Source organism: Pipistrellus hanaki, assembly GCF_964339955.1.
Source record: "Pipistrellus hanaki genome assembly, chromosome: 3".
NCBI lineage: Eukaryota > Metazoa > Chordata > Mammalia > Chiroptera > Vespertilionidae > Pipistrellus > Pipistrellus hanaki.
The window spans coordinates 37,624,050-37,650,429 of record NC_140505.1 but is presented as its reverse complement, the minus strand read 5'-3'; the positions used below and the strand labels follow the sequence as shown (position 1 = coordinate 37,650,429).

The following is a 26,380-nucleotide window of genomic DNA, read 5'->3' as shown; positions in this document are numbered from 1 at the left end:
ATATTTTGCCCACTCTTCTGCTGTTACATGAATCACACTAAACCCTATTTTCTTCAGAACCTTCAAACTGTTAAGATTCTTCAGCCCTTCCCCTTTTTCTCTTGATATTTTAATCATGAAGCCCTTTCCTGCAGACAAAATATTTTTTTTTTTTTGCTTCAAATTGTCTATTAAAACATTTACTCTGTCAACCAAAAGGTTTATTTCACTGACTTTTTACAAACTCAGTTTCTGCATTCTAATTATTTTTCTTTGCAAAAATACTGACACATATCACATTTTCAAAAGGGAAACACATTTATTTTGTCGCTTCCTTTCCACTCTTCATATATACATCTGTTCCTAAACTGCATTAGGAACTTCTGAGGCCAAGAACACATCTTTTGTTCTTTTTATAATTGCCAGCAGCATTTGGTAAGTGCTAATTGTACTTGACTTGTCCTTTCCCTTTATGGTTAATCAGAAATATGTAAGTTTTAATAGAAATCAGAATCTTATAGCCAAGAAGCACTGGTCATATTACAAACACCATCTACTATCTTGTATATATTAAATTATTTGCATACCTGTTTCTTGCTGTCATTAGAACGTCCCAGAACACCATGTATTTCATTTCACCTTTTCTTTTTTTTAAATTAAATTATTATCTGTGTACATATCTTACCATTGCCGCCCCCCCATACATACCCTCCGTCCCTAGAGTTTTGTGTCCATTGGTTGTACTTATATGCATGTATACAAGTCCTTCAGTTGATCTATTATCTCCCCCAGATCTCCCTCCCCTCCCCACTGTAATTTGACAGTCTGCTTGTTGCTTTACTGTCTTTATATCTGTCTTTTGGTTCATCAGTTTATAATGTTCTTTAATATCCATAAATGAGTGGGGTCATGTGTTATTTCTCTTTCATTGACTGGCTTATTTCACTCAGCATGATGTTCTCTAATTCTATCCAGGTTGCTGCAAATGATGAGAATTCCTTCTTTTTCATGGCAGCATCATTTCACCTTTTCTAACATCTTTCACAGAGACAAAGAAAAGAGCTGGGTTTCCGTGGAAACAGAAGTGTGATAGTTGAGGGTATCTGGGCATAAGTGAAATAACTCTCAGATTCAGTGGGAAGAGGAGAAATAAAGTTTTTTTTGTTTGTTTGTTTTTCTCCCAGCAATGCACTTCAGAAGGTAAAGAGACCCTAAAGTGTGTACAGTGTTAAGTCTTCACTATCAGACAGATTTACAGCTCTTGGGGAAATTTTTATTTCATTTCATCTCATTTGTATTTTGTCTTTCTCATAAATATGTTGACACAAATTTTTTTTAACATTTTATTATTTTTTTAATATATTTTATTGATTTTTTTACAGAGAGGAAGGGAGAGAGATAGAGAGCTAGAAACGTCGATGAGAGAGAAACATCGACCAGATGCCTCTTGCACATCCCCCTCCGGGGATGGGCCTGCAACCAATGTACATGCCCTTGACAGGAATCGAACCTGGGACCTTTCAGTCCGGAGACCAACGCTCTACCACTGAGCTAAACCGGTTTTGGCTCTTGACACAAATTTTTATTTCTCAGGTTACTCTCAGAATGCTGGGAATGATTAAGGATAGGGAGACAAACACCCAAATCTGCAAAATTCTCTACATGTCCTGATATCCTTTCTTATCACAGCTAAATCTTTAACAAGCATTTCACATACAGGCCACTATTCAAAGTAGGTGAGAAGATGTGTTTCTACTTATCTTTCTTTTGCCTCTTAGTGATGAAAAACCCACTTTTATGGCAGCATTGTGAATGAAAATTGAGGCCTGTCAATATCAGACATAAGAGATACAACTATCTTGAGACCTACAGTCTCTACACTTCTCCTAATCAAGGAAATCAGCATTGATGAAAGGTCAGGGAAGGTAGCCTGAAAAAGGTCAAAAAGTTCTTTTATTCTCTATTACCTAAGTGGAGTGACAACGGAAACTCACTGTGTGTGTGTGTGTGTGTGTTGTGTGTGACTTTATTACCCCCGCTCCTTCACCAACAAACCTAAGAAATTCTTATCATAATGCACAATTTGAATTTAAAAAGAGACATCCTGTTGGTTTGTTTGTTTGCAGCTGTTACTAAGCTAAAGTAACCACAAATGAGCATACATGTTTCGCACAAAATGTGAGGCTTCTATAAACCTAGGTGAACACTGTGTTCTTTGTACAAGTTCTCTTCAAATATCCCTGCCAAAGATGGCTCAGATATGAAGCTTCATTTCATATCTATGTGAGCTCTCTTAATTTTCATTCACTTATTTACATTATAGACTAGAATAAGATATCAGATCCTCTTTAGCTTCAATTATCTTAAAACATTATTTTGCAAATTGCCGTCATTGCTAATTCTGGCAACTCCGATATAACTTTTCATATGTGATATAATCAAGAAATAATGACTGAGTTATATTTTACTACCTATTTTGACAAGACACCTGCCCTCCATTATTTTAAACAAAAATTTGGTGTGCGTTATATTATAGAAAAACAATGTAAATGTAAGTTATCCATTCTAATAAAATAAAGCAAAAAGGGGCACTGCCAAATTGGAGTGCATCTATGTAGAAGTTTGATAAGTGACAGAAAAGATGATAAAAGAACACCTGGTTTTTCAGGGAACTGAATCCCCTCTTCAAAATCAAAATCCCCTCTACAAGATGACCTTGTGAGGAAGAAGAGTGAAGAAGTATGCCATGATAAAACATAATAACTATAGAAACTGACTATTCCCAAGAAATGTGACATAACAATGGATGCATGTAGACGAGTTCAAGAAGGACATAGTCTACGGAAGGTAAATTCAATAACAAATACAAAATATAATCCAGAAATATTAGAGGACATAACTTCTAATTTTGACGTTATGGGTGAGAGAGAGTGTGTGTAATTAAGATCTAGCAATGCAGGGAAACAGAATGGTAGAAGGTACGTACGCACGCACGGAGGACCCATGCAATTGCTGCAGTGTGTCTCCTTAAATTAAGCACAGAAAAATGCCTCACCCTAACAGACAAAAGTCCCTGTTTTCTCCATTCATCCCACAACTCAGTCCACATCCCTCAGCACTATTTTCATGCTCATCATTTAGGTAGAATGCCGCGAAAACAGAGTTAAAAGCGGAGTTCATTCCCCTCGCCTGAAAAGCATCTTGTCCCTGTGCCAGAATTAGAGTTCAGCCACTAGGTCCTCAGCCTCTGACTCCTCCCTAACCCCACTTGGCCCTGGGGGTGTCTCCACACTACCTGGCCTGGGTGGCAGGGGGATCGCGAATTCTGATTGGCTCAGCTCAAGCTTCGTCATTCCTCAGCTCACCTACGATTGGCTGGCGGAGCATGCGTTGAAGCAAATGCCCAGCCAGGCCACGCCCAGCCTGGCCCTTGGGAGGTGGGTGGGCTGTTCTTATCACTAGTTCTTTTCCCCCTATTGGCAAGGGTGGGGGGGAAACGGGGAGGGATGGGAAACACGTGGTATGAAGCGAACCTCTATTGGCCAAGCAAGGTAGCACGGGGTCCAGAGACGTGGTCTGATTGGCTGGGATGAACCCCAGCTTCCTCCTAGGTCTCCTAGCTTGCTTTTACTATGAGATTGTCCCTAGGCCCTCTTCCGAGGTCCGGGGCTCCGCGCTCCCGGTTTTCCAAGCGCCCGTGGCTGACAGGGCGTGGGAAGAGCTCCATGTCAGCCCAGCACCGGAGAAGGGCGGGGCCGAGGGGAAGGGGGGGCGATTGCTGGAGACGTCACCGGGCGTGGGCCCGGCTTCCTTAGTCTCTTCTTGACCTGGGTCTAGGCAAGGATTGTAGTGATCTGTCACCTCTCATTCAGTGTCCTGACCCTTACAACAAAGATTAATTTTATTGTATTTATGTTCGGCCCCTTAAACAAAGCTCGCTGTTGTTTATACAACTTTAAAATGAAAGCTCTCAGGCATGCTGACAGGCTGGGTGGTGTCGGGAAAGCCCCTCCTGCCGAGGCCTCTCCTTTTTGGACCTTGTCCGTCTCTCCTTTTCACTTCCCTCCTTAGATGTCGCTGCTGGAGACTGCTCTGATCCCTCCAGCATCTCGTCTCCGCCAAATTCTGAGCGTGGGATTCTCGGGTTGGCTCGGTTCCCGGCTCGGGCGCACGAACTGCGCACGCTCAGTATGCCCGCCCTGGGGTTGGCCAGGGAGAGCGGGCCAGGATGTTGCTGGGTGGCCAAGGTGGTTGTTTACCTAAGTGCGGGCAGAGGCTTCCGCCCCGCCGCGCAGAGCCTCCCGGGAGCGCGCGGCCGGTCGCCTAGGCGACGGGAGAGCGGAGGCGGGGCTGCGCCGCCGGGCCCCGCCCCCTGGGCGCCGGGCCCCGCCCCCGTACGCCGAGCCCCGCCCCCGGCAGCGCTGCGGCTGGAGCGTGGGCTCGGGCGCGCGCTCGGGCGCCCGGGAAAGCGGTGGCGGCAGTGGCGGCGGGCGGAGAGCTGGGCGTGGAGGCGCGAGGGGCGGGGCGGGACGACAGCACTGCGGGCCCGCGGTCTCCGGCGGCGGCGGCGGCGGCTGCTCCCACTCACTGTTGGCGCTCTGTGCCTGTGGGCGTCCTCGGAAGCCGCATTGCCGCTCGGGCCCGGCCCATGCCCGCCGCTCCCTCCGCCGGCGCCGCCCGGGGGGCTGCAGCGGCCGTGAGGCGGGAGCGGCCGCGGGAGGCGGCGGGGGCGGCCGCCGGGGCAGGGTCCAGGGACGCAGGGCGGCGGCGGCGGGCGTAGGTCTATGTCGCGGGCGGCGGCGGCGGCGGCGGCCGCGGCGGAGGGACGATGCGCGAGTACAAAGTGGTGGTGCTGGGCTCGGGCGGGGTCGGCAAATCCGCCCTGACCGTGCAGTTCGTGACCGGCACCTTCATCGAGAAATACGACCCCACCATCGAGGACTTCTACCGCAAGGAGATCGAGGTGGACTCGTCGCCGTCGGTGCTGGAGATCCTGGACACGGCGGGCACGGAGCAGTTCGCGTCCATGCGGGACCTGTACATCAAGAACGGCCAGGGCTTCATCCTCGTCTACAGCCTCGTCAACCAGCAGAGCTTCCAGGACATCAAGCCCATGCGGGACCAGATCATCCGCGTGAAGCGGTGAGAGGGCCGGGGGCTTGGGCTCTGCAGCCGGGCGGGCGGGCGGCCGCCGTCCCGGGGCCAGAGCTCCCTCCTCCTCCCCCCTCGTGTTGGGGGGGGGGTGGCTGTGGACGCAGGGAGCTGTCTGGGATTATGTCTCTGGGGTCTTAGGCTTTATCATACATATATATATATATATATATATATATATATATATATATATACATATATATATATATAATTTTTTTTCCCCATTTCGCCTGCATCCCCATCCTCATCCTCATCATCTCGAGTCTCAGCTGTGAGTGCTTTGTGTGTGTCACACCTCGAATGTTGCATCCCGCGAACCCAGCCGCGGCAGCTCTTTGTCTCGTGGACACTATTGGGAGCGTCTGTGCAGAGCCCCAGAGGAAACAAAGTTTAAAACTTGCAGAGGCTGGAGGGGGGTGGGGGGGGGTTGGTTTGTGGTGGGAAGAGAGGGCAGCGGTGCAAGGAATAGCGGAGACATTTTCAGACTGGAACGGAAGCAAAAAAAAAAAATCTACCTTGGCGATATGTGACAGCGAACATTGCACACAGAGTGTAGGTACTGTACACATGTCAAGTCGAGGGGAAAGAGACCTGGCTCATCTCGTGAACGATTGGATGGTGCCAAGACGTGTTTTTTTTTTTGTTTTTTTTTTTAAATGAACTCTTCAATTAAGATGAAACTTTAAAGACAGATTTGAAGACATCCTAACAGCGCAGTGGGGTTGAGAGAGTATTAGCATGTAGGAGATCAAATATGCCATTCACATTAAAGAATATGGCTTAACTTTTTAAAAATTTTAGCTGCTTCCCCCCCCCCCCTCAAAAAAAAGGGGGGAGGAGGGAAAGAAGGCATTCCTGGAAACAAAAGAGAAGTTTCTTCAAAGTTGTGACAAGTATATTACCTAATTTTTTGTTGCTGTTTTAAAAGTATGTTATCTAATGTAAAGTGAATGCAGCTACGGTTTTCCTATGTACTTTGGAAATATGGCTGGTAGTTTAAATGGCTTAACGTGTTGGTTTTCTCTTAAATTGACTGCATTTTTCCTTATTTCAAGCATTAGAAGTGTAATAATATCTTAGTTCTAAGTTTTAGCAAATTTTTCTAATTACTGTTTAATTACATATTACTGTTTTGTCTGGTTCTTATAATTAGTTAATACTTGCTTATGATTTTGATATAGTATCATATTTTCCCCCACATAATTCTGCCTGTAGCTCAAAATTAGGAGACATTTACAGAAAGATAGTTGTAGGTGTACTGTAGATAACAACCGCATTACAAGTTTGAGTTTACTCATTGAGAAAGAGCAAGGATCAAGTTATGTGTACTCAAGGGGTGGTCAAGAAATCATTATCAGCGATGGATTTTTAAAAATGTTCTTATGGATTTTAGAGAGGAAGGGAGAAAGATGGAAAAGAGAAACATTGATGAGAGAGAAACATCTGTCAGCTGCCTCCTGCATGCCCCCTACTGGGGATGAAGCCCCCAACCTGGGCATGTGCCCCCACCTGGAATCCAACTGGTGACTTCTTGGATCATGGGTCAATGCTCAACCACTGAGCCACACTGCTGGGCACCAGCGGTGGATTTTTAATCCAACATATGGATCAAAGGGGAGGTCTTCTCCCCAAGACCACCATCCCTATTAACTCATTGATTATATACTGTAATACCTAAACTAAATTTTGTGTATTATTTCTTCTATTAAACTTCAAACTAGAATAAAGTAGACATTTTCATGGCCTCTACTGCTGTTCTAAAATATGAATCTGATAGCTTTTTACTTCTCCATTCTCATTTAACAATATATTTTATTTAACCCACTGAATCTAAAATACTATAATTTAGTTCTGGCCGGTGTTTCTAGGTTGGAGCGTGGCTCGATTCCGGTCAAGGGCAAGTACCTGGGTTACCTGTTCGATCTGGGCCCAGTCTGAGCACATAGAGAGGGAACCAATCAGTGTGTCCCTCCACATCCCCATCCCCCTAAACACCAATGGAAAATATATTCCTTGGTGAGATTAACCCAATTCTTGGGTGGGATTAACAAAATAAAATATATAAAATATATTATTCAACATGTAATCAATATTCAAAAATGAAGTTATTTTACTTTTTCATACTAATTTTTGTTTTTTAAAAAACATATTATTTTTTTATTTTAGAGAGAAGAAGGGAGAGGGATAGAAACATCAGTGAGAGATAAATATTGATAGGCTGCCGCCTGCATGCCTCCTACTGAAATTTGAGCCCGCAACCCCAGCATGTGCTCTGATCTGACTGGAATCAAACTGTGACCTCCTGGTTCAAGGGCCAATGCTCAACCACTGAGCCACCCAGGCTAAACCATACTAATTTTTCAATATCCAGTGTGTTACTTACATTTGTGGAACAACCCAATTCAGACTAGCTATGTGGTAAGTGCTTGAACAATAACTACATATGGCTGCTGGCCACCATATTGGATAGTGCAGGTCTAAAGTGTATATAATACTTGAACAAAGAAATTGCTCTAAAATTCCAGTTGTTCTTTTATTAATAATAACTTTGTCACCTTTAAATTTTATCCTTAATATAAATGTAATATTATAGAAAATAAATTTGTGATTGTATCTTTAATTTCGTTACCTAGTGTAGACAAGATGAGGCTAAAAAGCAGCTAAGATGAAAACAATCCTTAAAAAAGGTTTTGTTGGTCCTAGCCAGTTGGTTTAGTGGCTAGAGCATCAGCATGCATACCAAAGGGTCTGGGTTCAATTCCAGTCAAGGGCACATAGCCAGGTTGCAGACTCCTCCTCGGCCCAGGCCCTGGTTGGATTCATGCAAGGAGGCAACCAATTTATGTACTTCTCTCACATTTATGTTTCTATCTTTCCTTGTCTCTCCCACTCTCCCTAAAAATCAAACGTAAAAATATCCTCAGGTGAGGATTAACACCCACAAAAAGTTTTGCTGGTGTTCTCTTAAATACTTTTTCTTATTAAGGTTTAATAGGAAGGGGCAAAAGAATGAACATTTAACTTCAAGTCTAGTGCTAATGTATGGCCAAACAGTGAAATAGAGCTTTTCAATTGTTATTGTATGGAAGATTTTGCTTTAAAAAAATGTGAAACAGGCCAATACTCTAAATATTTACAAGTGCACAGATATATACATCTATACATAATCTTCTTTCAAACCAAGTGGGCTAACTAATTTATATGGGGTACTGTTTAATTACATATTTATATGTGTGTTTTTTTGTTTTTTGTTGTTTTTTTGTTTGTTTTTTTACTTTGGATGAGATCACACAAGGAAGAGTGATAGGGAAACAGAAAATGTTTCAAGTGCAATAACACTAGAATTCTTTCTGATTTCATAACTGTTTTTCTCATTCCTCCCAGGGTAAGCCATGGTCCAGACTTGAAGTATCCTTGAACACGGCATGTTATTCTTAGGATAAAGCCCAGGAATCCGCAATGTGACCTTCCCAGGCATGCAGAGAGTGCTCTTGGCCTTCCTGCCTCTGCAACTTTACCTCTTGCATCACTCCCCATCCCTTAGAGGCCAACACCCAGACCTTCTTTCATTCCTTTCAGAGTCTGTCTCTGAGCTTTTCTTCTACTTGTGGGAACCTTCTGCCTTTTGCAGAGTTAATTCCTAGACTTCCCCCTCAGGGAAGCTTTCCTCCTCCTCCTCAACTGAGTAACACCTTCCCATCTTCCCCCTCTAGACTAACTTCTTGCCTCACCCATCTCTCAACCACAGGCACTTCAGACTTCGTGGCAACCTGTACTTCCCTCTTTCTGAGGCACTCATAGAGCTTAGTTATTTGTGTGTTGATTTATATACTGTTGATCATTAAACTCTGATCCCATGCGGGCAGCACAGCTACTAGTACATAGAAACAATCAAGAAAAATATGTTGGAAAAACTAGTGTTCAGAGAGAAAAGTATTTTTATTGTCCTTTGGCCTCAGTTTCCCCAAACATTTTCATTTTGTAGATCAGTGTTTCCCAACTTTTGACATATGTGTACCCCTTCTATAATTTTCGTAACACTGAGTACCCCTCGTACTCACGAGAACGTAAAATTAGGTGCAGCTAAGCACGGTGCAGTGCATATCCCCACCAAACCCCGGTGCAACGCGTACCCCCACCAAACTCTTCCCGTACCCCTAGGGGTACGTGTACCACCCTTTGGGAAACACTGTTGTAGATGGAGGAAATGATTCTTTAAAGTTCATTTTGCAGATGGAGTAGGTTATCTTCCTTCAGCTCTAACATTCTGTGGGAGTTCTTGTATCTAATTAAGGCAACAGGATCAGAGGTAAAGTTTAATACGAACCATAAAAAATCAGGAGCACAGACAGGCCAAGTGTGGCTCAGTGGTTGAGCACCAACCCATGAATCAAAAGGTTACTGGCTCTATTCCTGGTCAGGACACACACCTGGGTTGAAGGTGCAATCCCTGATGACAGGTATGCAGGAGGCAACCAGTCAGTGTTCTCTCTCATCAATTTTTCTTCCTCTCTCTCTCTCTCTCTTCTCTCCTTCTCTAAAAAAAAGATCGATAAAAATATGTTAAAAAAAAAAAAAAATCAGGAGCACATCCCTGGCTGGTGTGGCTCTGTTGGAGCATCATCCATGCACCTAAAGCTTTGATTCCTGACCAGGGCACATACCTAGGTTGCCATTCAATCCCCAGTCAGGGAGGCAACGGATCGATGTTTCCCTTTTTCTCTCCTTTCCCCTCTCTCTAAAGTCAGTAAAACATATCCTTGGGTGAGGATTCAGAAACTAAAAAGTGGGAAATGACATGGGAAATACAAAGAATATGTTGTTAACTATTAATGAAATAGACCAGATTGGCTAAACCAGGAATTAATATAGAAGTGTGAGAGGAGGTAAGACTTAAAAATGTGAAGTTAAATGATAATAAGGTTGAAGACTTTGGACTAGATCTTACAAGTCAAGGACCATTATCAAAATTATTATAGAAATACTAACATGGTGGTGATATGATATATGGCTTAGTGGCAATAGAATAGTCAGGAGGAATAGTTGTAAAAATTGTAATATTCTATAGTTTCTACATGAAGTGTAAAGGTTCTGAATTAGCATGGTGTTTTTAGTAGCAGAAAGAATGGATGAAATTAATGTTGTAAAGAATGAATTAATCAAAGTTAATGGGAGGAAGAGAGAAAGGTCAGAAGTAACTGACATCTTGAAAATGTGTAAATAGAATTATGGCAGAATAGCTGGGGAAGATTCAAGCTTTGGAGTAGTAATCATACACATAGATCCACCTAATAAATAATTAGTATATTTGAGTAAAGCCTGAAACATCATTTATGTATGAATATAAACACTCAGGATGAGCTGTGTAGTTCAGATTTGTAGAAGGTATGAAATATATTGTGTAGCATCTAGAAAGAGAAATGAATGAATATGGCCAGAAATAGGAATTAGAAATGAGGATAGCCAAGGATAAAACTTGAAAGTTGTAAGCTATACAGAGACTAAATACTTAGCAATAGGCTAGAAGGCATGGGGTATTTTAACATTAGGAAAAAGTCTGGAAAAGGGTGGTTGGTTTGCACTACCGAAAGTGAATAAGTTTCTATTTTTTTATTATTACTATTTCTATATCATTTAAGTGATTTCTTTCAAATGGCACAAGTGATTTCACTTTTGCTCTTCAAAATAAGAAACCATATAAAAACCTACTCTTAAAATAGAGGCAGATTGCCAATTGCTACACATAAATCTTGACTGGCAACAGATTTGTGCTGTGAGCCAAAACCTGGGAACTCATCAAATGATGTTTGTTTTAAGTAAGTGAACCTCCTGGAATCTGTCATCATTCCTTTCTCCAGAGGCACCTCCTTCCCCAATTTGATATCTCCAGTTACCAAAATTGTAAGAAAAATCTGGGCTTCCAAGGTACAGAGCATAATAGCCATAAGTCACATTTTACAGCCCAATTTTTTCCTGAAAGGGAATGTTTTTTAAGTTTACTTTGCAGATGAGTAGATGGTCTCCTTTCAGCTTTGACGTTCTGTGAGTACTTCTACCTAGTCCATTCAATGAGAGAGGCGGTAAAGTGTGAAAGGTGACATGGCTGACCATTGAATGAGAAATATTCAGGCCACTAAGCAAGTTGGGTAATGCTGACTTTCTAGCTCTCTTTTAGGAAAAAGTTGGGTAATTAATTAACAGATAAACATTAAGGAGGAGATGGAGGAACCGATAAAATGTTTCTAGAGGATACAACCGAAGGAAGTGCCAACAAAGTTGGAAAATTCTTCAGTAGCAATACATTTGAGTAATTTAACTTCTATATGCTGTTTTCTTTGAAATTACATATGGCACATAAAAATGCATAGATTATGCTTTCATATACATTTCTAAGCAGTCATCTTTAAAACGTATACCATACTTAAGGTGTTTTTTTTTGTGTGTTTTTTTTCAAGGATAATTTATTTTTACACAGTTCTCTTAGCCATTGTTTTGAGAACCTAAGTCCCTGTATGATTCTATACTTAGGGTTTCCTTTGCTTCTGTTTCAATTTTGCCCGGTTACCTGTTTCCCTCCATCTGTTCTGAACTACTATGTGTGCTTTTTTTGTTGTTGTGATTTTATGTACTTACTATACACCCAGTGCATGAAATTCATGCATGGGGATAGGGAGGGGGTGTCCCTCAGCCCAGCCTGCACCCTCTCCACTCTGGGTGCCTTTGAGGAATGTTTGCCCCTTTAGGCCCTGATTGTCCCTAACTGCCCTCCCCTGCTGGCCATCTCACAATCCGGGACTGCTGGCTCCCAACTGCTCACCTGCCTGTCTGATTGCCCCTAACTACTTCTGCCTGATCACCCCCTAACCACTCCCTGCCAGCCTGATGAACACCTCACTGCTCCCCTGCTGGCCCAATTGTGCCTACTGCCCTCTCCTGCTAGCTATCTTGTGGCAGCCATCTTGGACCACATGGGGGCGGCAATCTTGTATGTTGGAGTGATGTTCAATTTGCATATTACTTTATTATATAGGATTTTTTTGGTCTATGTTATAACAAGAATTGTAAATTGTTTGAATTATTTTTGGAAAAATATTTGAGTGTGTATATGAGTAGACTTTCAAATGAGATCAAACTGATGGACACAGAATAGTAACAAAAGTAAAAATTAAAGATAGTATTTTTGTGGGAAATATATCATGAAATTTTAGTGGTGTGCAAAAATTTGCCATATATATTAGCCATTTTATTTACTTGTTACTTGACAGTTGTGGTTCATTATATTGAAAATTATTCTGAGCCTAACGGAAAAGTTTCTTAAACATACCTTTATACTTTATCAGATCAAATTGAGTCTTTCAATAAAATATCATCAATAATGGTAATGCTAAAATTTTAGATATCTGCATTTTAATAAAAGGTATAAGTAAAATATGAATATATTAGTAAAGTTTAAGGTTGTAAAATATTTAAAAATAGCTAATCTCTTGTTGCTAAGATTTTAACATGGTATATACTGAACATAATATTTGAATATATTTAACTTGAGACTTCTAAAAGATTTAAACCTTTTTTAAACTATCATACCTAATACAATAGCCCAATTATTTTGCCTTTTATTCTTGTAGGAAAACTGTAACACATCTATATTACACTGACTTTTAACAAATTTCAGTTTAAATTAAGGGTAACTGCTATGAAATATTTTTTTTTTAAGCCTGTGAGTCAAAACAAGGTTACTGGGTTCTGAATCAAATACTAATAGCATACTATATTGAAGCAAGAGTCAGAAACTAAGCAACAATTGGAATCGAACTTGGGACCTCTGGTCCGCCGTCTGACCCTCTATCCACTGAGCCAAACGAACTAGGGCTAAAGTGTGATTTTTGAGAAAGCATTACTGTTTGTTGTGCATGTTAGAAATATAAGGACATACTTCTGTAGTTTTGTTTATTCTGATGAGGATAGCACCTGCCTCGTGAAAATTTATGACAGAGAATGGGCTCTTGTTCAGACTAGTATGTGATTGCAAGGATCCTTTAGTACTCCGTAGGTTGTTGAGGAGGTTTTGGAAACTGATGTTTTGAAGTGGTTTGCTGCATCTGTCCAGGAAAATATTGATTCAGCTCTCCCTATAAGATAGTAAAAATAGATAAAGATAACTAAACTTACAGATGTCTTAAAATCAATTAGTAAAATTACCTAAGAGAAACATTGTAAACCTTTACTTAAAACATTTAGTATTATTTATCATGCTTTCCTAGGAGTATCCCCTTAAAGATTAATAATTCAAATGTGGAAATCTTACATTTTATTAATAATTCAGTGCATAGAAGTATTTTCTTCTTTACTAGGTATCTTTACAACTTTCCAAATATGAAATCTTAAGAGTGTTTTTCTCTGTTTTTGGATGGAGAGTTTTGTTCTAAATTAATCCTACCCTTAACTTAGTTCTCCAATGACCTTAACAGTTACTATATATGTAACTGTTATAAAATATTTAAGGTTTTATATATATTTGCTATAATTCAGTGTTTTATTTAATTGTGCATATTGGTCTAATCTCATCTTTAAAGACAGTTAAATGTTACTGTCATTAAAGCTGAGCTCCAGTACATATTATGTAGTTAGGGTCAAGTCAACATCATCTGAATCTCAATTTCCTCATTGGTAATTCTTTTTATTTTTATTGATTTTTTTACAGAGAGGAAAGGAGAGGGAGAGAGAGAGTTAGAAACATCAATGAAAGAGAAACATCAATCAGCTGCCTCCTGCACACTCCCTACTGGGGATGTACCTGCAACTAAGGTACATGCCCTTGACCGGAATCAAACCTGGGACCCTTGAGTCTGCAAGCCAGCACACTATCCACTGAGCCAAACTGGTTAGGGCCTCATCAGTAATTCTTACTAATAGAAGCCTAAGTGGTTGTAACACTGTCACAAGATAGCTGCCCATACACAGGTGGGCGGAGCTGGGCTTGAAGCTGCATGTGTGGCATGGAGCCTGCCTGGGAGTCCTGCCTTCCTGAGACAGGGCCTGCCTGGGTGTCCCCCGGCGCTGTACAGTGAGGCCTGCCTGGGAGTTCCACCTCCCGGCTCTGTGTGGCATAAAAGCGGGGACCCCAGGCTCCAGCCTACCTCTTTGGGGCAATCCATTAAGGAGCCCCAGGTGGGTGGGCAGGGCCTACCTGTTTGGGGCGATAGATTGTGACAGGGCACATGCCAGTCTGGGGGACCCCCCCCCCCCCCCGAGTGCACAAATTTCATGTACCGGGCCTCTAGTCCTATCTAATAAAAGAGTAATATGCAAATTGACCATCACTCCAACACAAGATGGCTGTCCCCATGTGGTCAAAGATCCTGCCCCCATGTGGATGCAAGATGGCCAGCAAGGGAGGGCAGTTGCAGGGAGAACCAGGCCTGCAGGAGATAGCAGTTAGGGGTGACCAGGCCTAAAGGGGAGGGCAGTTAGGGGCAAACAGGCTGGCAGGGGAGCAGTTAGGCATCAGGCTGTCAGGGGAATGGTTAGGGGTGATTAGGCTGGCAGGCAGAAGCGGTTAGGGGCAATCAGGAAGGCAGGCAGGTGAGCAGTTGGGAGCCGGCAGTCCTGAATTGTGAAAGAGATGTCCGACTGCCCATTTAGGCCCGATCTTATTGAGGGGTCCCAGATTGGAGAGGGTGCAGGCTGGGCTGAGGGACACCCCCCATGCACAAATTTTGTACACCAGGCCTCTAGTATAATATAATAAATAATGAGGTACAGAATGTAAAGTGTTTTTTTAAGTAGGAGCTCTAAAATAGCAATAAAAAATGTTTCACCCAAATTTACATAAATAGAAATGAAGTCCAGGCATTTATCAAACAATGTGCTACCTGAGGATTTCTTAGGAATGAGACTCAGGATTATAGCTAATCTAGTATTTCAATTCCATCTTTTCCTTTGCTTTCTCCTCTTTATCTGAAATGATAGTAGAGTATGTTAGAGAACTTAGGGCACAGACCCTGATTGCTTTGAGTCTTTCTGTTCACATGGAGACTATGTTGGCTTTAGTGGTGACAATATGTTTTTGTTACTCACAGAAAATGGTAATGATTTTTATACATATAATTCAAATACTAAAAATACTTTATAAAAAGCAATCAGGCATAAATATTAAATATTTGCTAAATGACAGTTTTCTTTTTAATTGTTGATAGTATTACAGCTGTTTCCCATTTCCTCCCTTTTTGTCCCCCTTTGCCCAACCTCCACCCAACTCCAGGTGACATTTTTCTTTTTAAAAACGTTGATCACAGATACACGCACGCACACACACACACACACACACACGCACACACACACACACATATTTATTTATTTATTTATTTATTTATTTATTTATTTATTTATTTTTAGAGAGGTAAGGAGAGGGGGAAAGAGAGAGAGAGAGTATCAATGATGAGAGAGAATCATTGATCAGCTGCCTCCTGCACATTCCACACTGGGAATCGAGCCTGCAACCCCAGCATGTGCCCTGACCAGGAATTGAACCATGACCTCCTGGTTCATAGGTTGATGCTCAACCACTGAGCCACACCAGCTGGGCAACTATAGACCTTTTTATAAATTCCAAAAATTGCATGGAATAAAGATAATTTTAACCATCTTGATGGATATATATAGTAATGTGCTGACAGGGTTTTTAATAAATTGATTCCAGAAGAAGTTTTATCTGTGTATATAAGTCATCACTGTCAGCATCAAATATTACAGCTATAACCACATCATTTGTATAACATTGCCCTGGGCATTATACAAAATTAGGTACAAGATAACTATCTGACAAAATGTACTAAAATAAATATATATATTTGACAGTTTGGAGTTAATTATATATCTACGCAGGCTGTCTCCAAAAAATTATACACTTTAAAAATGAAATACATTTTAATAAACATTCCCTTTATAATTATTCAAAGTGAGCATAAACTTTTTTTGGTATACACACACACACACACATATTTCCTCCCTTTTTGTCCCCTTTTGCCCACTTCATTAACTCATTCTATTTTGTATGCCTATAAGTATCAAGAATTAATTCCAGCACTGGACATATGGCTACATGGAAAAATATATCTGGCCCTTTCTGTCCTGAGGGCCCAGATGTAACTGCAAAGGTAGCATAGCCTGCTCAAGGCAGAAACAAAACTATTTCAGAACTAGTTTTATGGAGTTTGTTTTCTTTTTTAATTATCCCACGTTACCTTACTAGAACTTCAGAGCCATGGTTCATGTCTAGTGACTTGCCTTACCAATGTTTGAAGTGAAAACATGAATAGGATAAAGAAAGATACTTCTGTTTAAAGAATTTTTAGCCTCTGAATAGAAGGAACACTGTATATCCTGTTTCTCTCAAATCTTTTTCACAAGGGTTAATGATCTTCCAGCTAAATAGTTAGATTTGGCTTTCCTTGCCAAAGGGATGGAAGCTAGAGATAGGAGATAAGAAACTAAGTAAAAAATTTTGTGCTCTTTTACAGATATGTCACCACAATTATGGTTGTAGAACTGATTTACTAACAGATGGTTTGTGAAAACTTAGAAAAGAATAATTGGCATTTCTGTAGTATTTTACGTTATCCATAATACTTTAAACTGCTTAATGTAGTATCTGGCAGTAACTAAAACAACTGATGCTTGCTTGCTATTATTAGTCAAGTCATCACCATCATCTTCCTAAGATACTAATACTAAGTATCATTAATATTTGTTTTACAAATAAGGAACCTGAGGCTCAGAAAGGTCACATGACATATTCAAGGGAGCCAACTTGGATCTTATTTTTATGTCCTCTAAATCCAAATCCAATTCTCTCCCCCATTTGTAGTGCATTCCGTCTTGATTTTAGCCAGTGACTAAATTGTGGTTAGCCTTGACTGTTAACATAGAGATAGACTTGATCTAGTCATTCTAGAGTCTCCACATTTTTCCAAGGTAGTGGATTAGGGGGGATGCGGGGAGAGGGGTGAGAAGTTGGAGGTGGGACCAGTTAGGAGACTGTTGCATAGGTCAGATGTTTCAGATATGAGTTATTTAGGGGATGAAAGTGGTTTTATAATGGGAATGAAAACATATTTTCTCACATCCAATTAATTCTTGCTCTGCCTATCCCCTGAAATCACTCATATACTAGACCTATTGTTACAACTTCTCATCTCAACCTGATTAACTACTGGAGACTATCGAAGACTTTTTGCTTTACACCCATTCTCCCCTGCTTCCACCATGATTTCTTATAACTGTTTCCAACTTCTTTTACCTCAGTGTTGACGTGCAACCTGTGAAAGTATCTATAGTTCATCATTCTCCATTGGCAGCTGCTGGGCACCCAATCTCTGCCAATAATGATAGTTTCCAGCTCCTTTCTTTATTGTGCATTTGTTTTTGTTTTGCCTTTTCCATCTGTCACCTGTTACTCTGGTTCAAATGAAAAAACCTTTTTAATAGACATCAATCAATCTCATGCCAGGAGAACCAACCAGTTACATGCCATATATATTTGACGTCATCTTCCCCCGCGCTGTTCATTGTTGGAGAGAAGAAATGCTAATTCTGTTGGTACAATAACCTGAGCTTTCTTGAAAGCTGATAGATTTTTGTGTCTGTGGGCTGTTTTTTTTGTTGTTTGTTTTGTTTTGTATGTTTTTTACTTTTACTCAGGGCTGTTTGTATTTAGTAATTTGAAAATAAATATTTTAAGATTTTACTATAAAAAGTAGAAAAATTTCCAGGACAAAGCTCTTCTATTAATAATTTTTGAAGTTCTGAGAAGTCTTAGCTCATTACAGCTTTTATGCATCCTTTAATTACTCTTCATTCAAAGGTAGCTTTTAAAAAATATTTGTAATTGAACTTTGTATACCAGATACATATAAATTTTTATTCATAAACATTTTTGCCAAGAGTTCTGAAATGAAGGTGTGCTGAGAATATGTGTATTTTAATTTATGAATTTAGATAACAGTTCAAATTGCATATTCCTGAACAGTCGACTCAATTTAGTCTTTTTAAGTATAATAATTTCTTTTTGTTTTGTTAATCCTCACCTGAATATACTAGTATATATATTTTTAAAATATATTTTATTGATTTTTCACAGAGAGGAAGGGAGAGGAATAGAGAGCTAGAAACATCAATGAGAGAGAATCATCGACCAGCTGCCTCCTGCACAACCCCTACTGGGGATGTGCCCGCAACCAACGTACATGTCCTGACCGGAATTGAACCTGGGACCTTTCAGTCTGCAGACAGACGCTCTATTCACAGAGCCAAACCGGTTTCGGCTAGTATATTTTTGCATTGATTTTTAGAGAGAGTGAAAGAGAGGGAGGGAGTATAAAACAGAGAGAGAGAAAGAGAGAGATATGGATTGGTTGCCTCCCTAACAGGCCCCAACCAGGGCTCGGTATTGAACCTGCAATGCAGGTAGATGCCCTTAATCAGGGATTGAACTCTCCACCCTTTGGTACATGGGCTGATGCTCTAGCCATTGAGTAACACCAGCCAGGGCAGGGGGACCTGTTAATGCACAGGCTTCAGATTTCAACTCTCTTTAAAGATATGTCTGAAAACCTTTGTTTCTTTGATAAGTTGAAGCTGTGTATCTTCATATATGGGTTCAAGCTTGAATTTTCCCTGCTATTTAAATTACATAAAAAGATTATACTTTATTGACAGATTTGAATATGATGTATTTTTGATTTGGTAACTGAATGTACATTAAAATGCAGACTGAAAGTTAACTACACATTAAATTATCAAATACAGACCAATAACTGCTTTACTCTACCTTATTCTGGTATCGCAGATATTTTGCTTTAAAAAAAAAGAAAGGTTCAAATGGTTTATTTAGACAACGTTTGCATTTGATTCCTAAATGATAAGGTATTCGGCTTCTAGTTGTAAATACTTCCTCACAAATAATGCATTAGTTAGGTGGATAATCTTCATTTCTAATAAATAAAAAGCCGATTAGATGTAGTCATCATATTTTTTTTCTTTTTTGCATGGGTATTTGAAGTACTGGGTTATCTTGATATGCTGAAACAAATTGTGGTCAAATGGATGCAATTTATAGATCTGATAGTGAAGAAGAAAATGTTCAGAATTGTTAATTGTTTTTATTTTCAGTAATATATACTTTGGTATTAGTATTTATTACATTTTTAGTCTTTAGCCTGTTTTGAGTTTAAATTAAATAGCATAGGACTTGGCCAGAAATTTGAAATTGTTAGCAGTATTTGGCTGAGTAATAAACTGATCAGTTTAATCATGCACTTCATGTGATTTAAACTCCATAATCAATTTGCATGTTCACTCTGTTAGCCTTAAAAGGTTATTTTATTATTCCTATTTTAATGAGGAAATCCTTTAGATAATTCTTACTAATTTTTTTCTTGTTTCAAAAAAATTTTTTTTTTATCAAGGTGGATACATGTAACCAAATCCCAGGTGAAGATGTAGGACAGCCATTCAAGCAACACAGCAGGTTTCCTCATGTTGCATCCCTGACAGTTTTGTGCTCAAAGACCAGCACATATGAATCTTGCCTGTTATTGAGCCTCTGGCCTCTGCCTTTCAGCGCACATCTTTGTTGCCTAGATTGAACACTACAGTTATCGCCTAACTACTTTCATGCTTCTGCTGTTGTGCCCCTAAAATCCATTTCTGTATATTACCCATACTGATCTCTAACACATAAGCCATGTAACTTCGCTGCTGAAAGACCTCTGATGGCTTTCTTCTGTTCTTACAAGGTTCTTCTTCAGTCATCGCTCATGCTTTTCTTCCCCTTGCTCTTTATGTTCTAGTCATGCTGGTCTTTTTTTGTTTCCTTGAATAAGCCTAGCACTTTCCTGCTGCCTCTCTTTTACATTTTATGTTCCTTATGTCTAAAATGTTCCTAGTTTTTTTTATGGCTGACTCAATTCTCAACTTATAGTTTCTGCTTGGATTTCATTTCCCTAGAGATGCCTTTTTTGATCATCTCATGTAATATTGGCTTGCCCAGTTTATTGTATATTAATCAGTAAGTAGTTGCTTTCTTTGTCACAGCTATCACAGTCCTTATATTGTTTATTTGTTTTTTGTGTTTTCCCTAACTTGAAAGTAATCACTAACACCTTATCTGTCTATCCTACACTAGTATGCCAATCTACTAGTCGCTGTGACATGCACTGACCACTAGGAGGCCAGCCTCATGGCTGTGGAGCACAGAGGTGGTGGTGGGAGCCTTTCTTTCCTCCGGCAGCTCTAAGGACCCCTCAGGGGATGTTTGATTGCCAGCTTAGGCCCACTCCCCAAGGGGTCCCAGACTGCAAGAAGGCACAGGCCCAGTGCATGAATGTGGAGCACAGGGCCTCTAGTTGTAAATAATGCTGCAGTGAACATATGGGTGCGTATGTCTTTTTGGGGTTTCTTCAGATAAATACCCAGTAGTAGAATTGCTGGGTCTCTTTATGTCTCATGGTAGCCTTGGTTTTAAAGTCTTTTTAGTCTGGTATAAGTAATGCTACTTAAGCATTTTGTTTGTTTCTATTTTCATGAAATATCTTTTTTTCATTCCTTTATTTTCATTCTGTATGTCTCTTTTCATCTGAAGTGAGTCTCTTCTAGACAGCATATATAAAGGTCTTGTTTTGTTATCCATTCAGCTATGTCTTTTGATTGAGCATTTCATTCATTTGCATTTAAGTGATTATTGATAGATATATAGTTATTGCCATTTTATTACTCATTTTTTAATCCTTTTTTTTTTTTTCTCTCTTTTTGAAAAAGACCTTTTAACATTTCTCATAATACTGGTTTGGTGATGATGAACTCTAGCTTTTTATTGTCTGGGAAGCTCTTTATCTGTCTTTTCGATTCTAAATGATAGCTCTGCTGGATAGAGCAGTCATTGTTGTAGGTCCTTCCTTTTCATCACTTTTAATATTTTATGCCAGTCCCTTCTGGGCGGCAAATTTCTGTTGAGAATTCAGCTGATAGTCTTAAAAATACGGAATGCTTCATGAATTTGCCTGTCATCTTTGCGCCAGGGCCATGCTAATCTTCTCTGTATCATTCCAACTTGAGTATATGTACTGCCAAAGCGAGCACCCTTAATGGTTTTTAAAACATTTAAAATGCCTGAGTTGCATTGTTGTGATCAGTTGATCCCTCACAATCAGTTAGGAATCCAATCTTCTGATAAAATGTCAACTCTTGATTTCTAAGAAAGCAGATTATTTTCATTTACAATAGTATGGAATATCCCTGAAAGCTTTAAATATCTTTTTAGTATCATTACCCTCCTTAACTTAATTTTTACACTACATTTACAGTTTTTTTCTGTTCTTCTTCAGTATGTAATATATTCTGAAACCAAGAGAAAGTCAGAGCAAAAGATTGCGGTTTCCTTTCATTATTTAAGCTAAATTACCAGAAATGCCCTTAAAAATGAAATATTTAGTCATGTCAAAACAAGTCACTTTAGAGGAAGAAGGCAGCCTTATTTAGCTCATGTTTTTCTTACAAGAAGTTTGATGTTTCATGCAAGCATGCTGTGGTAGGAGACTTCAACTCCCAGCCAAAAACAGTACTTACAGTACTTTCTATAGAACTGCCATAATGTTTTATTGAAAGTTTAAAAATGTCTATTCCGCCGGGACCGGTTTGGCTCAATGGATAGAGCGTCGGCTTGGAGACTGAAGGGTCCCGGGTTCGATTCCGGTCAAGGGCATGTACCTTGGTTGCGGGCATATCCCCGGTAGGGGGTGTGCAAGAGGCAGCTGATCGATGACTCTCTCATCGATGTTTCTAACTCTCTCTCTCTCTCCCTTCCTCTCTGTATAAAATCAATAAAATATATATTTTTTTAAAATGTCTATTCCAAGGGTGGGGAAATAAACACTCTTAACTTAAACACTATTGTTTTTAGTATACATTTCTGGGTTTTCAGTGAGACTGTGTGTGTGTGTGGTGATGAACACGCAGACACACAGCAATCTGATGAATTAACCTAGAAGTAAGGCTTTTCTGGTTCAAAGGGTATGCCAGACACATAAACACATATTCTGTGCACCTTTGAGACAAAAATTACACTTCTAGTATAGTTCATCGTATTGTTGTTTGTGTAGTGAAAAAAAGTGAGGGGATGAGAGCCCTTCATATGCATTAGTGGGGGGGGAAGTAATTAAATTATGGTATAGTTATAGCATAGATTCTACAAAATGGAATATTATGTAATCATAGCATATATTGCAATGGAAAGCTCCATGATAGTACATGAAAATTGAAGCTACTTTTTTTTAAAATAAAAATGTATATCTGTATGCGTAAGAAAATAGTCTGAAGAGATATAAGCAAAATAGTTATAGTGATTATTCTCATGATGATGAGAGTAATAATTTTTTTTCATTTTTCTCGCTATTTAATTCTTCCCAGAGACTATTTTTTTATAAGTACAATGTATTTAATATGAGCAAGGAGAAAAGGAAGAAAACTATTTTCATTGCAATCACTAAAGAAGTTCAAACATAACTTTAGTCACATTGTCATGGAAGTGTTCTTGACATTTTGCCTTGATAACACAGCAAATGCTTTTACCTATTCATATTTACAAAGCTGCCTCACTAAGTCCATCAACATTGTACAGCTAAGTGATACTCAAGCCAATATTTCTGAAATTTCATTCGATATATTAAGCAGTTGCTTAAAAGAACTAGTTTTCTTTATTAATACATTATGTAATCCTGCTCATGGTCAGGTTAACAATAATCCATAAATATTTTTAGAATTTTGCATCTTCAACTTTATTCCCAAATGTTTAGAGAAGGTAAAAAAGTGAAGACAACGCACAAAACTATTAATAAATATAGGACATGGAAAAAAGTAACTGCCATTCCCACTAACCAAATGCCTAGTGTAGTTGGCCCTGTCACGTATGTCACACTCGTCTGCTGAGGCTACGTCTGCTACCCAGATTCCTCAGTCCCATTCAGCCTCAAATGAGCAAGTTTCCTACACTGCAGGATTGCTGGCTGCAGGAGTTGCAGGATGTTATCCATCCCACAGGCCATTTGCTATTTCTTGAACCAGCATACCCACTCTCACCAGCTTCACTTTGTCTAGTCCATATCCTGCCTGAAATACTCTTCCCCAGATTCTTGCTTGGCAAACTCCCTTACTCCCTTCACGTCTTTGCTCACAGGCTACCTTTCCAACAAGGCCTCCCCTGTCCTTGTAATTTCAAATTGAACCTGTGCCCAACAGCCCCTTTGCTGATCTACATTTTCTTTTTCCTATTGCACTTAACACCTTGCAATAAACCTATAATTGACTGTTGACTAGAGGCCCGGGGCACAAAATTCGGTAGGGTCCCTAGGCCGAGGCCTTTCTTTGTTCCATGCCGCCCCTTGGTGGTCAGCACACGTCACAGTGAGCGGTCAAATTCCCAGTTGGTCAAACTCCTAAGGGGACAGTTTGCATACAGTAAGTCCTCGGGTTACATGGAGATCCGTTGCTATGGCGCAATATAATGCGATTTTCCCATAAGTCGGAACCTACCTACACAAGCACCTGCGTCACTCACATGGAGCACATACACAACAGTAATGAAGTGAAACAGTAAAAATATTTAAAAGATAACAATTCCTAACCTTTACTTGTGGTAAATAAATAATAAAAGACATAAAGCACATATGTACACACGTTGAAATGATGGAACTGTTTTTTATATAAATACTGTAAATGGGAGATGGCGACATAACTATGAAGTGTCAAGTGAAATCACTTGATGCTGAAATCACTTCCATGACAATGTGACTAAAGTTATGTTTGAACTTCTTTAGTGATTGCAATGAAAATAGGTTTTTTTCCTTTTCTCCTTGCTCATATCAAATACATTGTACTTATGAAAAAAATGTCGAGAACTGCCTGTATTGGCCTTTTAGTATATAGGATGTCTGTTTCCTCTGCTAGACTATTATTATTTGAAGGCAGATATCTTTGTTTTATTCATTGATATATCTGTAGGTGCCTACAATAGTATCTAGCACACAGTAGTCTCTTATCAAATAAGTATGCATTAAATGGGTGAATAAATATATGATACACGATTGTTTATTACTAGTTACTTATGCAGCGACAGGCAGTTTTCAATAGAGCTTTCAGTATTCACATAGTTAAAAGCATCCCACATTTTTGTATTTGAATAATATTGTCAGTGAAATAGAACTGCCTTGGTCCTGAGTACGATACTTTCTGCCTGTGAGTCAGCATGTTAGCTGTAGCTGCTTTGGTTGGAGTCAGAAATCTCTGCTGCTTGGTGTCCTGGCCCCATGGAATCTGTTGAGGTTTTCTCCTTACCTTTTGGCCTTCCTCCTGATTTCATATCTCTTGTAAAGATCGGCCTATTGGTGGTGTTCTCAGACCAGAAGCTCTGAGCAAATTCTCTGGTATGTGTTGATGACAGGAGTGACCCACTGTGTCTGTTCTGATATTTAACTTCAGAGCTTAAGAACATAGAAATTCTGTAGTCCAACTCATTTTAAAGTTCAAGAAATTGAAGAACCAAGAAATTAATTTTCTAAATTCACAAAACTAGCTAGAAGCAGTTCTGTGATTGGAATACTTAGTCTGGATGTTTTGCTGCTGCTGTTTGTTTTCTGTCCTTTCTATTTTTATTTTTATTTTTTACATTTTTTATTGGGGTGGCATTGGTTAATAAAATCTTACAGGTTTCAAGTATATAACTCTACAACACATCATCTGCATAATGAACTGTGTGCTCACCACCCAAAGTATTTTCTGCCACCATTTTATTCCCTTTTGCCCTCTTCAGACCTCTCCCAACCCCCTTGCCCTGTGGCAGTCACCATACTGTTGTCTGCTTTTTGTTTGTTTGTCTGTTTGTTTTTGCTTAACCCCTTCACCTTTTTCAGCCAGTCCCTCAACACCCCTCCCCTCTGACAGCTGTCAGTGTGTTCTCCACTTATGAGTCTGTTTCCATTTTGTTTGTCAGTTTATTTTGTTTATTAGATTCCACAAATAAGTGAAATAGGGGCATTTGTCTTTCTTTGGCTTATTTCACTAAGCATTCTACTCTCCAGGTCCATCCAGGCTGTCACAAAAGGCAAGATTTTATTCTTTTTTCCATTGTGTTATTGTACCAAAGCTTTTTTATCCACTCATCTACTGATGGACACTTGGGCTGCTTTCAAATTTTGGTTGTTGTAAATAACGCTGCAGTAAACATAGGAGTGCATATATTTTTTCAAATTAGTGTTTGTTTTTTAACTTATCACATTTCTACATCAGAGAGCAAAACCAGTTTCCTCATGCCCTCTCTATTTTATCAACACAACTCTTTGCTTTTTCCCTTCTCCTCACTCATCTTCTTAAGGAGGGTTGAGGTTTCTCCAAATCTTATTTCCACTTATAGGACCTATTCCATCATCCCAACCTAAAGCCGTCTAACCCTTCCCCATGGGTATCTGTATTTGGGGAAGGCAGTTCCACTTTTGTAGTTCCTCATTACTGTGATCCTCAGCTTGGGGACCAGAGAAGGGATAGACTGACATCAGGTAGCTGCTGTCCTCCGTTTGACTCCTTTCTCTCTTGCCTGTCTGACCACGCCGCACCAGCACCCTGACTTGGTTCATCTCTCCTCAGGAGTGTTACCTCCCTTGATTAGTATCTCCTGCGTCTTAACTTACTGAAGCTGTGGTCTCAGTGTGCAGAAGGGGAAAGAAACACCACCCTACCTTTATGCAGTACTTTTTTCCTCCATTATCTCCTTTGACCTTTTCAGAACCCCTTTGTGTTAAGTGGGAACAGATATTCTTGTTTCCTTTTTTACTGACAAGGAAGTGAAATACAGATGAGTAGAGTAAATGATTCACTCTGTCTTTCAGCCTCTGCGTGGCTGGACTGGAAACTGAGCCTCCAAATCCTAGTTTATATCTTTTCTACAGTATCCTATTTTAGGGTTGACAGACAAAAATGTATTGCTGATCAGTATTACGAAATGCATACAATGTCTTTTCTTCCTGAAAGACCTTATTCAGTCTTGTAAAGTATTGTGAGAATGTGACTCTGAGTTTCTGTAGCTTGTTGGTTTTAGAAAAGACCTCGGGGAGGAGGGGCTCTCTCTGAAGCATGCCCACCGCCATTCTTCCTTCTCAGGTGTGCAACTTTACTTTTCTCTCTTAAACTCTTAAGTATCTACACG

At 39.9% G+C, this 26,380-nt stretch overlaps 1 protein-coding gene across 1 annotated transcript in view; it reads left to right on the top strand.

Annotated features, from left to right (window-relative positions):
- Positions 1–4,561: 4,561 nt before the first annotated feature.
- RAP2A (RAP2A, member of RAS oncogene family) overlaps positions 4,562–26,380 on the top strand; it is a 28,744-nt gene continuing 6,925 nt past the window's right edge. The window contains exon 1 of the mRNA XM_084880303.1: positions 4,562–5,121. Within this exon, the coding sequence (XP_084736429.1) occupies positions 4,808–5,121 (314 nt within the window). The 5' untranslated portion in view covers positions 4,562–4,807. The remainder of the gene's footprint in view (positions 5,122–26,380) is intronic.